Here is a 13,068-nt window from a genome sequence, read left to right on the forward strand (position 1 = left end):
CAATTAACAGCAACGTCAATTTCCCTCACTTTCCGAACGAAGACTTTTCTCGACGAATCCGATGATTTCGTGGCCTTAGACACACCCCATCATAGTTCTCCTCTGCAGCATCATCGCGACGGAAAGTCATTCTTTCGTGAGGTCGTATTAGCGAGTTACTTAGCGTCTTTACGCTCGGTGGATATTCCACGTTATAACAAAGAGTTAGTTTAGTAATACTTGTACCGTAGACAAGCAAGTCGGGTACAACTTGGGCTTTGGATGAAAGCGCATTCTGTTATCCCGTTGACCGTGAATTCGTTATTGAACCTAGGATCATTGTCATTAGCATCTCGAGTATCTAATTACCACGGTTACTTGTCAAATTCTGCAATAATCATATTTGCACTAGTCAATATCTTCTCTATTGCATAATAACAATGTCGAATCGTTTGAATGAAAATTCGTTTCATGTTTCGTTTGGATCAGACATTGTTGTTATGCAATAGAGAAGATATTGACTAGTGCAAATATGATTATTGCAGAATTTGACAAGTAACCGTGGTAATTAGATACTCGAGATGCTAATGACAATGATCCTAGGTTCAATAACCAATCCGCGATCAACGGGATGATAGATGAACATGCTCGCAAAATCTAAGTCGGGCTCTTTGTTAAAACGTGGAATATGTACCGAGCGTACAGACACTAAGTAACTCGCTAATACGACCTCACGAGAGAATGACTTTCCGTCGCGATGATGCTGCAGAGCAGAACTATGATGGGGTGTGTCTAAGGACACGAGATCATCGGATTCGTCGAGGATAACCTTCGTTCAGAAGGTGAGGGAAATTGACGTTGCTGTTAATTGGTCAATTTCCATGTTGGTGGTTAGAAAAAGATGCTAGCCGCCCTCGAGGGAAAGCTGCACGTGTACTGTGGAAACGCATCGACATCTGGCAATCATCTTACTTGAAGAATAGGGTCTGCAAGTGGCAAGCTACGGGACAGAGACCGTTGGAATGTTTACTGTTAAGTGTTACAACTATTTCCTTTTTAAGGAGAGCTATAGAATTACTCCATGCCTCTGCTAGACAAAGCGTTCATCCCGTGACCGCGGCTACGTTCAGCGACTGGTTGGCGCCTCGAGCCCAAGCTCATTATCACAAATCTCGAACAAATACAATCGGATCTAATGACGACAATTGTTTAATTACGCCTATGATAGAATCTAGATTACGGTGTTAAGGGATTTTCCCGAAGTTCCAAAGGGAAGGCTCCGATGTCCTTTCATCTCCGACATATATATTATATTATACATCTAAATTGCTCACAGGTTATATTTTGCAAGTTGTAGAAGGAGGTAGTTAGTAATTAATTAACACGTTCGTTGCCCAGCGTGATTCGGCTAAGTTTCCTGCGGGGTCCAAATCCGACCGCCGGTACGTAGAATGTAAATAGAGCGACAAGCGGTAATTCATTGTTTGTCGCCTTCATTGCCGCATTGTAAAAAAAAGATTATTTAGTTCTGAAATGGAGAAAGCGATAAGCTTTCCAGCTAGAGTATTCCGAGGGATCTCATGGCAGATATCTGAGACCTTTCATTTAGTCGAGAAGCATACTTGTGAGACGTACATCAGTGATTTTTTCATCCTCAAAAAGTTCAGTAAGCAGTGTGAAAATATATTTGAAAGTGAGGAAAGTAGTGATGACGGAGTCTACAACTATTGGTCGAAGTGCCCAAAATCACCCCAAATGTGTTTGGAATGTTTTAACAAATATCATGCGATATAGAATAATATAAGATATTATCCAGAATATAAATTAATAAAAAGTATGGTGTAGGAAGTGTAGTAATTGGTGGTTGCTGCCAGGTAAAAAGAGAATTCGCGTTTCGTCCCGGGACTACCGGTGGACTTGTCAGTAAGGCTATGCCCGGTAGTCCCTGCCTTAGACGTAGAGGGACTCTCGCTAGGTGCGGTATTTGTATCGTAACACCGTATATTCGACCGCTAGCGAGACAGACAGATTCGTTGTCGTTGTAGTAGTCCTCTGGTGTTGGCGGTTGGTTCCCGCGAATCGCCCGGGAAGTGTTACGACCGCGTTGATGCCTTGACCTGTCGGCGTCCTGTTGGCATCGATCCGCCACAATGGTATAATGTGTTTTTAATATTTTTATGTTGTATATCCTATATACAGGGTGGTTGGTAACTGGTGGTACAAGCGAAAAAGGGGTGATATTACGCGAAAGAGGAAGTTGAAAATATAGAATAAAAATTTTTTTTTTAATTTTTTTTTCTTTTTTAAATTTTTCCATCGAGACAACGATCTCTCTTGAGAAAGAACTATTAGCGATAGTTTGGCATTGAAACGATTACAACAATACTTGTTAGAACAAAAATTTATTATTAGAACAGATCATCAAGCTTTGAAATGGTTAAATAATTGCAAAGACCCATCATCTAGAGTAATGCGATGGAGATTAAAATTAGAAGAGTACGAATACACAGTCGAATACGTTAAAGGCAAAGACAACCCAGTCGCAGACAGTTTGTCTAGAATCCACGCTATTCAAAAGGTAGAAACCCCTGAAGGAACAGTAGTCTTAGATTTCTTACAACATTTTACGAAATGGAAAAGGAAGTCAGAAATCCCAAAACGATTAGAAATGAGACCCAACGATCAATCCTTCTACCAATTGACTAAAACAGAATTAGGGGAGTTTGACGAGGCCATATGGTTACGGAAAATTAATGACATCCTACGAAATAACAAGAAAATAGGCATAGGAGACAAAACGTTTTGCAGAGCTAGAGAAGAACCAAATTAAACTTATGCTTTTATATTTCAACGATACCCGACACCCTGTCACTTTAGCATGGGACCCAATCCAAGAATTAACTGAGGAAGAAATAGAAAAAATAATTCAGGAAAATCATAACGGTACGATAGCACATTTAGGAATCCAAAAGACATACCAAAGAATCAAAGAACAATATAAGATCCCAAATTTAATGAGTAGAATCGAAGATTTTATTAAAAATTGTGACGTTTTAAAGAAGAACCAGTAATTTCAGACACACCTTTAAACCCCAACAATAAAATAACCATAGACATTATAGGACCAATGACAAAGACTAAGCGAGGAAACCAATTTATTCTATCAATTCACGATGAGCTGACGAAGACACTAATTTACGGTAAGTTTGGGGAAGGAATTAACGTTTTACAATTAGATGGCAGTGAGGTATTTCATGAAAAGATTAAGCAAGCATACTTATATTTCGACGAAATTTATATGTATATAGGGACAGATATAAACGATGTATACGAAAAACTGAATGATATGAAAGCGAATGTCATGTTCATCGAGAAAGTATGTAAAAACAAATGCGAACTTCATAACGAAATAATATCTCTAAACCGACACATAGAAAAATTAGAAACTTTAGCATACCAATTACGACTTTTAACACACAATCACACACTAAGAGAGGATTGTTGAATATTGTTGAATCTATATCGAAAAATCTATTCGGAACTCTTGACACCGATGACCTAATAAATACTAACATTGACAAATTATTTAAAGAAGGAAACGAATTAAAAACTATAGTTGCAAATCAAACCGCGCTCATACGTAAAATCATAAAATCCGAAAGTATAAAACAAATCGACGAAATGGGAGTTAAATTTGACGAATACATCGTTAATAATACAAGGGAGAGACTAATAACAGATTTAATAATTCAAGCAGAAAGTGCAATTTCCAATTTAACGAAATCTTTAATGCCATAAGCATGGGAAAAGCAGGAATCCTTAGCCCTCAGATTATTGATCACGTACTGTTTATCGAAAATTATAAGAAAGCATTAGGCCATCGCCTTTATAACACAGCATTAGAACCAAAATACGAAAATTATCAATTCATTCTAGATATATCAAGACTAACGGTATTCACTGTCGATACTAAAGTTTTCTTTAAAATAACCGTACCTTTGCAAACAGATTCGGCATGGGATATAGTGCGAGTATGCCCTATACCGACTAAAAGCAGCCATGCATTTCTGGCACCCGTAATTGAACATCCAATATTCTTAACGCATCAATTTGCATATATGAATGTTGACAATGAATACCTTGATGAAAATTGTAACACGAAAATAGGAATCACAATGTGCAAACAAACACAAACCATACACGATAAGAAATCCATTCACGATTGTGCGTCAGAAATCATTAACTTTAGCAGAAAGATAGATATTTGTAAATTTGCTATAAAATTTGCTAGAACCAATACATAGCCATACCACAAAAAGAAATTGAAATTCACGTACTTTGCGACGCCAGTCAAAAACAAATTAAGATAGGCAGACCCTCTATAATTCAATTTCCAGATGAACAATGTAATTTAATATTTAACGATAGTATAATGAAAATAAAACAATCTAAAGACAACGTAACGTTTGAGTATAAACTTAAAACGATTCCTTTTGAAAACGATACTAGAATAAACTACTTGTTAGACAAGATTGAGAGAATACCTAGAATCTTTAGTCATATTCCAGAATATCAAAAGAATTTGGACCAAATATCTGATCAAATCAATCAATTAACGTATTCTCTCTGAATACAATCAATTAAATCATGGGGTTTTTTACTTCTGCAAATAGCAGGTTACACTGCCTTAAGATTAACAGGAATTTATCTTCTTAACAAAATAGGAATATTCGACTTATTGAAGAAATGTTTACCAACGAAACTATGTATCCACCTACTATGCTGTCAAAACATTGTGACAAACGCTACACCCCTAAATATTTATACAAAAGTACCACAGACATCAACAAAGCTCAAAAGCATAAGATACCACGACGAAGAAGAACAAATAGAGACTGAGCCAGCCAGAGTCCAATTCCACCGCTCCATACTGAAGAAACGCTAAGATTTTGTAGGACCAAATTCAATCTAAGGAGGGGGGTATGTGACATCGACCACACCTTAATCTACATCAGAGATAAGACTTCCTTCCCTACCTTCGGTCTCTTTTGCACATGGCACTACCTTATCATCATAACTTACACCGAGCCTCTCAACATCCCCAAACCAAAACATATATAAGTCGAGACTTCAGCAAGCTCAGACAGTTCTTGTTCAGTCTTTCTCTGATTCAGTATATTATACTACCTCTGTAAGACTATTGTAATCATTGAATTTATAATAAAGTTTGATAAAAGAAAATTAAGAGTTGGGCTACGACTCAACTTTCTTTTTTTATAATCTAAGTCACAAGTTTACATGACACCACCATGGAAGTACATAGATGTAGAATACTATATAGCATTTCGTGAGTTGAGCATTATGAAGCTCATGCAGTGCACTCTTGTTATCTGGAAGTGAAAGAACAAATTTTCTTTTCATTGCGAATTTAAAAATATCTATGTAAGCGTTTTTATATTAGCACCAATATGGAGATGCTACTACTTAATTGAAATACTACAAAACTAGGTTGAAAAATAGTTTTTGATGCATAGAATCCAAAAATACAAGTTTGAAGTTACAAAATTTACTGGTTCAGAAGTTATGGCTATGTAAAGTTGAGTGTTTTTAGCGTATTTTACACGTTAGTCTGACGCCATATTGACTTCTATTCATTCTTCGTCCAAAGAGTGGACTGCACAGATGACATCTGATTGATCCTTACAAATGAGGAATTACATACTTTAGACTTACTGTCTTCGGATCGCTTCTATCAACGATGCCATCAAATCGATGTTGTTATGACGACAAAATCGGCGCTACAAAAATTGGCACAAGCGATCGGCAAATTCATGTAAGCGACCTCTTTATCTCATCCAATCTTTAGCTGGCCACCAATTGGATTCTATTTTTTTTCTTTCTTTTTTTTTTTTTGTATACATAATCATATCATCAAGAACTATAGTTGAATTGACCAAAAATTTGTTTGTACTAACATAACCAGCCAATTCATGGCGGCTGAGAAGTAAATACTAACCCAAACTAAAATCAATTTTAAATCGACGACAACATTTCCTTTTATTGCTAAAACTAATGTCTTCACCTTAGCATTTAACACTAATACCATCTGTTTTTTTTTTCTTTTTTTTTGGGCAGAGGGGTATTTACCAGACCCAAAATTCAATGACTTACAACTCTGCTGCCACGATTATATTTTTGTTTGTCCAATTTGGCTTGGTCGATCTATGAAATAGTATGAAAATAGAAGCAGTATTCAAATGGAAATAGTACAAAGAAATAAGTAATAGAAAAATTGAAATATTGAACTGTTACATAAAGTACCTGAGCAATGGTTGAAGATCCAGCTCCCGAAATCCTCCTGTAATTTTGGTTTCCCCACATTATATTTAAAAAGTGTCCCACTATCATCTCTCGGTAATAATAGAACCACACAGCAATTGTTGCAAATGATAGTAGTACCACAAAGTCGTTGCCTAATGTGAAATCGCTCAATTCATGAATGGTATCCGTGCATGAAAAGTCTCGAGCAGAACAGTATATCGATCTGAAAAATTGAATAATTTTTAAAATAACTTGGATAATATGTTAAACTTACAAAGATAAGTTTAAAACTTACATCACCGCTTTGTCAAAAGGCAAGGGAATTTCCTCAAAAAATTAATCGTGGTTACATATTATATAGTCTGCTTTTTTGATGGCCAAGAGGATATCGAAATCAACCAAACCTGTGCTTTGCCTCATCACATAACGTAATCGGTTTCCGATGATAACAACAGTATTTATCAGCGTGTAAGAGCCCATACTCACGAGTCCAAGCAATAGCTGTTTCTTTGAAGCAGGTTGAATTCCATCTCGTAGATTCTATTTTTTGACAGCAACACAGTAATATAATAAAACAAGTAATAAATGAAAAAGAAAAGAGACAAAAAATAAAAAACTACAATAAAGCGATCAAAAAAGAAAATGAAACAAAAACATGCGTAACGGTCGAAAAGAGCACAAATGAATACTTCGAACGCTTTGGAAAATCTATTACTTGCAAGCCTTAAGTCATGTTAGGGCGGAAAACCAAGCGAGTATAGAACACACTTGACTTAACCCGCCAAAATGGCCGTCACTCATTTGCAGCCAGTGACTCCATAGGTTCCACACATTGGAAGAGAGGAAGTCCACTAAGGTAAAATTCAGCCCAAAACTAATTACATCCAATTACATGCAAGTCTCAAATCCATCAATTTTTTCTGAATGTTGAAATAAGCGTATATTTAGAGGAAGAAGCGATCTTTCCCTTGTCTCCATTCGAGTCCTTATTGCTTTTCATATATCCATTTAAAAACTTGAAACAGAACTCCCAAAATCTTCTATTATCTTTTTACGAATCATAAATACTCATGGATATAGGAATGTGTCTATATAAATACTACAACTGACTACGGTAATTTAAATGGATATCTTATTACAATAGGTGGCGCTTCTTTAAGTTTAACCATTTTTAACATAGCTTGTACTTTCTTTCTATCTACGTGTTATATGTATATACAATATGAAATGATAGTATAGCACATACAATTACTAATATATTTTACAAGGATTGGTGTATTCACGAAGTGATTTATGATAAACATAGAAAAAAATCTTTTGCAATGGAAAAGAATATAAAACCTTTGACAAATCACAATGTGGATTCTCAGTTCCTGGCTGTGTTAGCTGCAATAATTGCAATTATTGTAACTATAGGTAATTATATATAATACTCATAGGTTATGAATTCCTTATGTTTTGTATCCAACATCTGTGGTTATGTATTAAAAGTTAAATAAAACATTATAATTGACTCATAATCTGCATGAGAAATAGGTTTTCTGATTTTATTATCACATTATTCAAAATAACATCACAGTTTTCTTTTTTTGTAGCAAGTAAAACGAAAAATATATCTGTCTAAATGCTTTTGATAAATTATATTCCTAAATTATATACACAACTTGAAATTCACAGATATAGAGTAACAGAGCATATCTCTCTTTAAATTTGCACATGTATTATTAAATAGTTTTTGTTATATTTTAATGATGTCCATGAATAACATGAACAGTCTCATAGTTTCATTTCTAACATTCTACGGACATCACATTCATTTGTTTAAAAAAAATGTATATCATTATAGCCACAGTAATTAATGAACATTATAGATATAGCTGCAAGTAATGAAACAAACATACCATTGTAATTGTATACATAATATAAAAATAGGTACATTTTTGTGTAAATATTTGCTTAGGCTTTTATCCTAAAATTCATAAGCCTACGTCTGTAGAGCCATTTATTTGGTATTAACAGCTCAATCTTAAACATTACTACTACTTATATAAATTTCTATTCTATTCCTTTGCTTAGTGTTATTTGCCATATGGCACAGGAGGAGGTCTATAGGAAACAGTATATTATTAACTGGTCTTAGTGATGCTGGTAAAACACTGATATATGCACGTCTACTTTGTTCTAAATTTGTTAAGACACACACATCTGTAAAAGAAAATACAGGAGACATCATAATCAATAACGTAAGTTTTTACATATATCTTCATTGTTTCTTGAAGCATGAATTTTGACATACCAGAAACATAGGCCTCTAAAGTATCAATTTATTTAGCGGTCCTTAAAGATTGTTGATATACCTGGACATGAACGTCTGCGTTATAAATTTTTTGATCAATTCAAGTTATCCGCAAAAGGTCTTGTTTATGTGATCGATTCAGTGACTTTCCAAAAAGATATCCGAGATGTAGCAGAGTAAGTACACACAAGTGGTAAGTCATCACATCCTGCAATGAAAATAATAATTTCTGAATTTCAGATTTTTATATAACTTACTCTGTGATCCTGCTATACATAAGAAATCTATACTTGTATTATGCAATAAACAAGATCAGACTATGGCAAAAGGTGCAGCTGTTATAAAGACTCTATTAGAGAAAGAAATGAATTTATTACGTATGACAAAAACTAGTCAGTTAGAAGCTACAGATGCATCAGCAACAAATGTTTTCCTTGGCAAGCAGGGGAAAGATTTTGACTTCTCCCATTTGGATACAAACATTGAGTTTGCTGAATGTAGTGCATATAATAAAGATTCCGAAACTTCTGCGGGTATTGAGCAATTAAACAATTGGTTAAAGAAAATTGTATAAAAATATTCTTTCACTTATTGAAATAAATTATTTGTTTTTAACTTTTTAAACTATTTTATTATTTTTATGCTATAAACTGTACTCATATTGAAAGAAAAAGGGACATAAAATTAACTTTCACATGTCAATATTCAACATTCCTAACCTAATTTTGTCGTAAAAAAAAACTCGTTTATCTTAAAATATCTTTCTATCACTTTCCAATTCAAATATAATTTGAAAATCTATATCTTAATAGAAACCTTTCATTGGTTATAACAACTATTGTTTACACACAAACGTGAGAATACAATTTAATTTACAGTATTTACACAAAGTAATTGTTTTACATAAAATTAATCTTATATATAACTAGATTCTGTAGTTTCCACATAATATAATTAAATATAATTAAAATAAAATCTTATAATTTTGTTCTAACCTAACGATGTTATCTACTACTTGACAGAAACGATTAATACGTATTAATATGTATTTCTCAACTATATAACAGTTCATAAAATTTAAACAATTTCGCCCTTACGTCCAACATCAAGCACATACGATTTATGTATATAAATATCACATCAGAAACATTCTTCCAACTACAGATAACCATATAACCGATGCAACTGCATAAAAACCAGCACTGCTTAATATGAAAAGCAAATGGCGTTTTATTTAAATATTTTTAAAATACTTTTTTTTGCTAAACAAAAAGGTAATATATCGTAAGTATATCATCTTTGTGCCAAAGATAAAATAAACAATTCTTTACACCTATAATTATTTTCAAAAAATATTTTTTTATGTTTAAATTGTGTTTCTTGTATATATGTATTATATCATATATAACGTAACAAATTCTTGTGCTTTCTGATATGTACGTATGTATATAAACCATATTATTTTTCAATAGCTAACGTCATTTAGTTAATTGTTTGTATCATCTCTATACTAAATAATATTTTCCTTTATGGTATTTCTTTTTATAATGCATTCGTATATTAATGGGATGATTACATTTAACTTATATCAATATAGTGTGGAGTTACATCAATATAATGTGGATTGTTGAAAGGGATAACAAGTTTTGATTGTAGAAGACAGTAATTTTTGAGAAAAAATGAAATTTATTGAAAACATAGGTATCTTATATTTTTGTTATCATAAAAATCACAAAACAACAATAATTTCCAGAACTGAGTTGGTTAATAATGTAATTGATAAATAATGTAATTGCGCAATTGAAAGTTCATATTTTAAGATTGTTTACACATATAACATTACTATAGCATAGCAAATATTTTTAAATCAAAATTGCAAAGTACATAAACGGAAAAACTGTTTTGATGATTAAGCATACTATATTCGAAAATATAACAAACTGACCTAATATGAATTAAAAATTCTAAGTCTAAAAATATTAGATTTACGTACAGTAAGTAAACCTCTGGCAAAACTTACTAAATAATAAACCAGCACGAAATCTTTATATATAGCTCGATCGATAATTACAAGTCGCGGGGAACAGAATCGGTAATTGTTGGATGGTGGGTTTAGCCATGTTTTGTTGTGCTATGTTCGATAATATAAGAAATCTCTTACAATATTTTTGCCATCAATTTGTAATATTGTTACTTCCACGTATATTATTTTCTACGAAATATGTCGTTACTTCAATGAAGTTATTTTCTGTGCGACTTGTATTTTGTTTTTTCTTGCTAATTTTATCATTAAGAAGCTTAAACAGATTTGATTTTGGTTCTTCTATAAAGTAAAATGGTAATTATTTACAAAGCGGTCGATCTCATGCGCGTTAGCTAAATATTCGAAGAGCGTGAGAATCGCTTTCACCTTTTGACGTAACACCCTTTACCTCATAGGAGCGACTGAATTTTGTGCGGGGCTGTTTCTCTGTACGACAGAGTTTGACGCGAATTACGCGTAATCGATACAGCACTGCAATGTGTGACGGATAATGCTGTTCTCTACGCAAGCACATTGGAACGAAGTTTTTGATAACTAAATTATAATTTTTCTTAAAAGTATGAAGCATATACTTTAACTCTAATAATTTACTTTAATAATTAATATTACAATTGAGTGTGATATATTTTAGAGCACAGTACGTCACAATTTTCACACTCATAGCGCGATAGTGTATGTCAAATTGCTTTTAATTTTCTGTTTTGAAGCGACATTTTGAGGTTGAAGATTCTAAAAAATTATAAGGATACGGATCGGCATATTAAAAAGAGCATCTAATAATGGTATATTTATTTTAATGATAAACAATTGATTCCTGACACTGGCGTAACAAAAAAAAAAAGACCATATATTCTATCTGTATATTGTTAACACTGTTATAAAATGTTGTGAGGGCAAAAACAGTGTGAAGCAAAACAAATGAAAAAGATCTAACGGTTCAAACGGTAAGCGAATGAGTCAGTAAAGTGAGCCACTATAGTGGCGCATCGTAATATAAGATGACATCCGCGAAAGCCACTATAGTGACACGTCGTAACATAAAATGACATCCGCGAAAGCCACTATAGTGGCGTATCGTACCTAAGACCTTACCTTAACACCTTAATAAAAACACCCTTGGTGAAATACTCGAATAAATTAGCTGGTCATTCGAATAAGGAACAGTCCATAAATGAGAATGTAACTAGATATAATAAAAAGAGACAACTGAGAGATCCCGAATAGGTTCTCAAAATTTATAAATTTTGTAGTACTTTTAAGCGGGGACCGCGAAGAGAAAAGGACCTCTTTACAAAGCTTTCCTTAACAACAATGATTTTAGGACCATATCATGCACAGTGCTCACGTGTGCACTTCTACACCGCTTTTTCTTGGACCATCCTGGGAACTTGAAGATGAGCGTCCACTGCATCCGTTGGAATCCCGACGCCTCCTTAGAGGAGGGAGCTACCTTTCGGATTTGGACCTCGTGAACCTCCATCGAATTTTACATTTTGCTAAATAAGGAATTATAACGAAAGAGCAGAGAATCCTCAGAATCACTTATAAAATATATTATAAACTAATAAAATATAGAGCAATCATCAGATCTATTTAACTCTACTTATGTCGATAACAGATAAAAGTCCCAGCTGGAGAGTTTAATACTCCAGTAATTTAAGGCGTTTGTCTTCTCATGAACTGTAAATTAGGATCGCTCGTACCATCTAAGAAACAACTAGAACATTATTAATCGGCACAAACGTAACAAGAATAAGATACCAGCGCTACTGGAATGGTAGGAATTAAAATCAGGAAAAGTAAAAAGTAAAAAGTAGGAATAAAATCAATGATCGATAATTACAAAAGGTGCCGATTTATATCCTATATAAATCATTCAGATTTGGTTAGTAAGGACCACGATTACACAAATAAGTCTCGACACCTATTATTACCGAAGCTTAGGGAAAACCGTTCGTAAATTGAATCATGACCAGTTGTGACAAATCAAAATGAAAGAAAAGAAGGGTCTGGTTCTGCGCATGCGTGACGTGCTAAACATATATCAGACAGAGACAGAATTTTATTTATCTCTGTCTGTCTCACAAGAATGCGAATTTTGTTGACTTCCCATGGTGGCTTTTTACGACTAGATACTACTCAATTTTGTCTAGCGAGTGCCGAAACCACTGTCATATATAAAGGTCTGGAAACTACAATGGATGGGGAAAGGTTGTTAATGCCGCACAGTGGATTGATATTGTAAAATACATTTCACAAACAAAATTTTTTGTTTCTGTATTAAAATGTTAATTTTTTAATTCTTCTATTGCTATAAAACAAATATGCAGCCAAGTTTTATGAATAATGCATATTTTTTTCATAATCTGCTAAATATTGTCTTAAACTTAAAGTTGTCCTAAAATATTTTTTAGATTTCTGTTTCTAA

General features: G+C 33.5%; 1 protein-coding gene and 3 long non-coding RNA genes across 4 annotated transcripts in view; 2 read left to right on the forward strand and 2 right to left on the reverse strand.

The window, feature by feature from the left end:
* Positions 1-13,068, forward strand: part of LOC138185593 (uncharacterized) — a 188,039-nt gene that overhangs the window by 133,734 nt on the left and 41,237 nt on the right. The gene's annotated exons all lie outside the window — the stretch shown is intronic.
* On the reverse strand, positions 6,023-7,351 carry LOC138185591 (uncharacterized). Its single transcript, XR_011174665.1, has 3 exons — positions 6,596-7,351; positions 6,301-6,523; positions 6,023-6,201 (listed from the first exon to the last, which is right to left on the reverse strand). It is a non-coding gene; the product is annotated as an uncharacterized LOC138185591 (long non-coding RNA).
* On the forward strand, positions 7,506-9,220 carry SrpRbeta (signal recognition particle receptor beta). The gene is made up of 4 exons (XM_069124646.1): positions 7,506-7,716; positions 8,377-8,543; positions 8,633-8,772; positions 8,837-9,220. Exons 1-4 carry the CDS (start codon positions 7,623-7,625, stop codon positions 9,168-9,170), a joined length of 735 nt encoding a protein of 244 aa, XP_068980747.1. The 5' UTR covers positions 7,506-7,622; the 3' UTR covers positions 9,171-9,220.
* LOC138185590 (uncharacterized) lies at positions 8,366-9,830 on the reverse strand. Its single transcript, XR_011174664.1, has 3 exons — positions 9,694-9,830; positions 8,597-8,804; positions 8,366-8,505 (listed from the first exon to the last, which is right to left on the reverse strand). It is a non-coding gene; the product is annotated as an uncharacterized LOC138185590 (long non-coding RNA).

Source organism: Bombus flavifrons, chromosome 12 (assembly GCF_040668555.2).
Source record: "Bombus flavifrons isolate JBK064 chromosome 12, iyBomFlav1_principal, whole genome shotgun sequence".
NCBI classification, from domain to species: Eukaryota; Metazoa; Arthropoda; class Insecta; order Hymenoptera; family Apidae; genus Bombus; species Bombus flavifrons.

Excerpts from the sequence above, each read along its gene's own strand:
- SrpRbeta (XM_069124646.1), top strand. The coding sequence starts at position 7,623 with ATGGAAAAGAATATAAAACCTTTGACAAATCACAATGTGGATTCTCAG. Across the intron at positions 7,717-8,376 it reads TGCAATTATTGTAACTATAG|TGTTATTTGCCATATGGCAC; the intron begins GTAATTATATAT and ends TCCTTTGCTTAG. Across the intron at positions 8,773-8,836 it reads GATATCCGAGATGTAGCAGA|ATTTTTATATAACTTACTCT; the intron begins GTAAGTACACAC and ends TCTGAATTTCAG.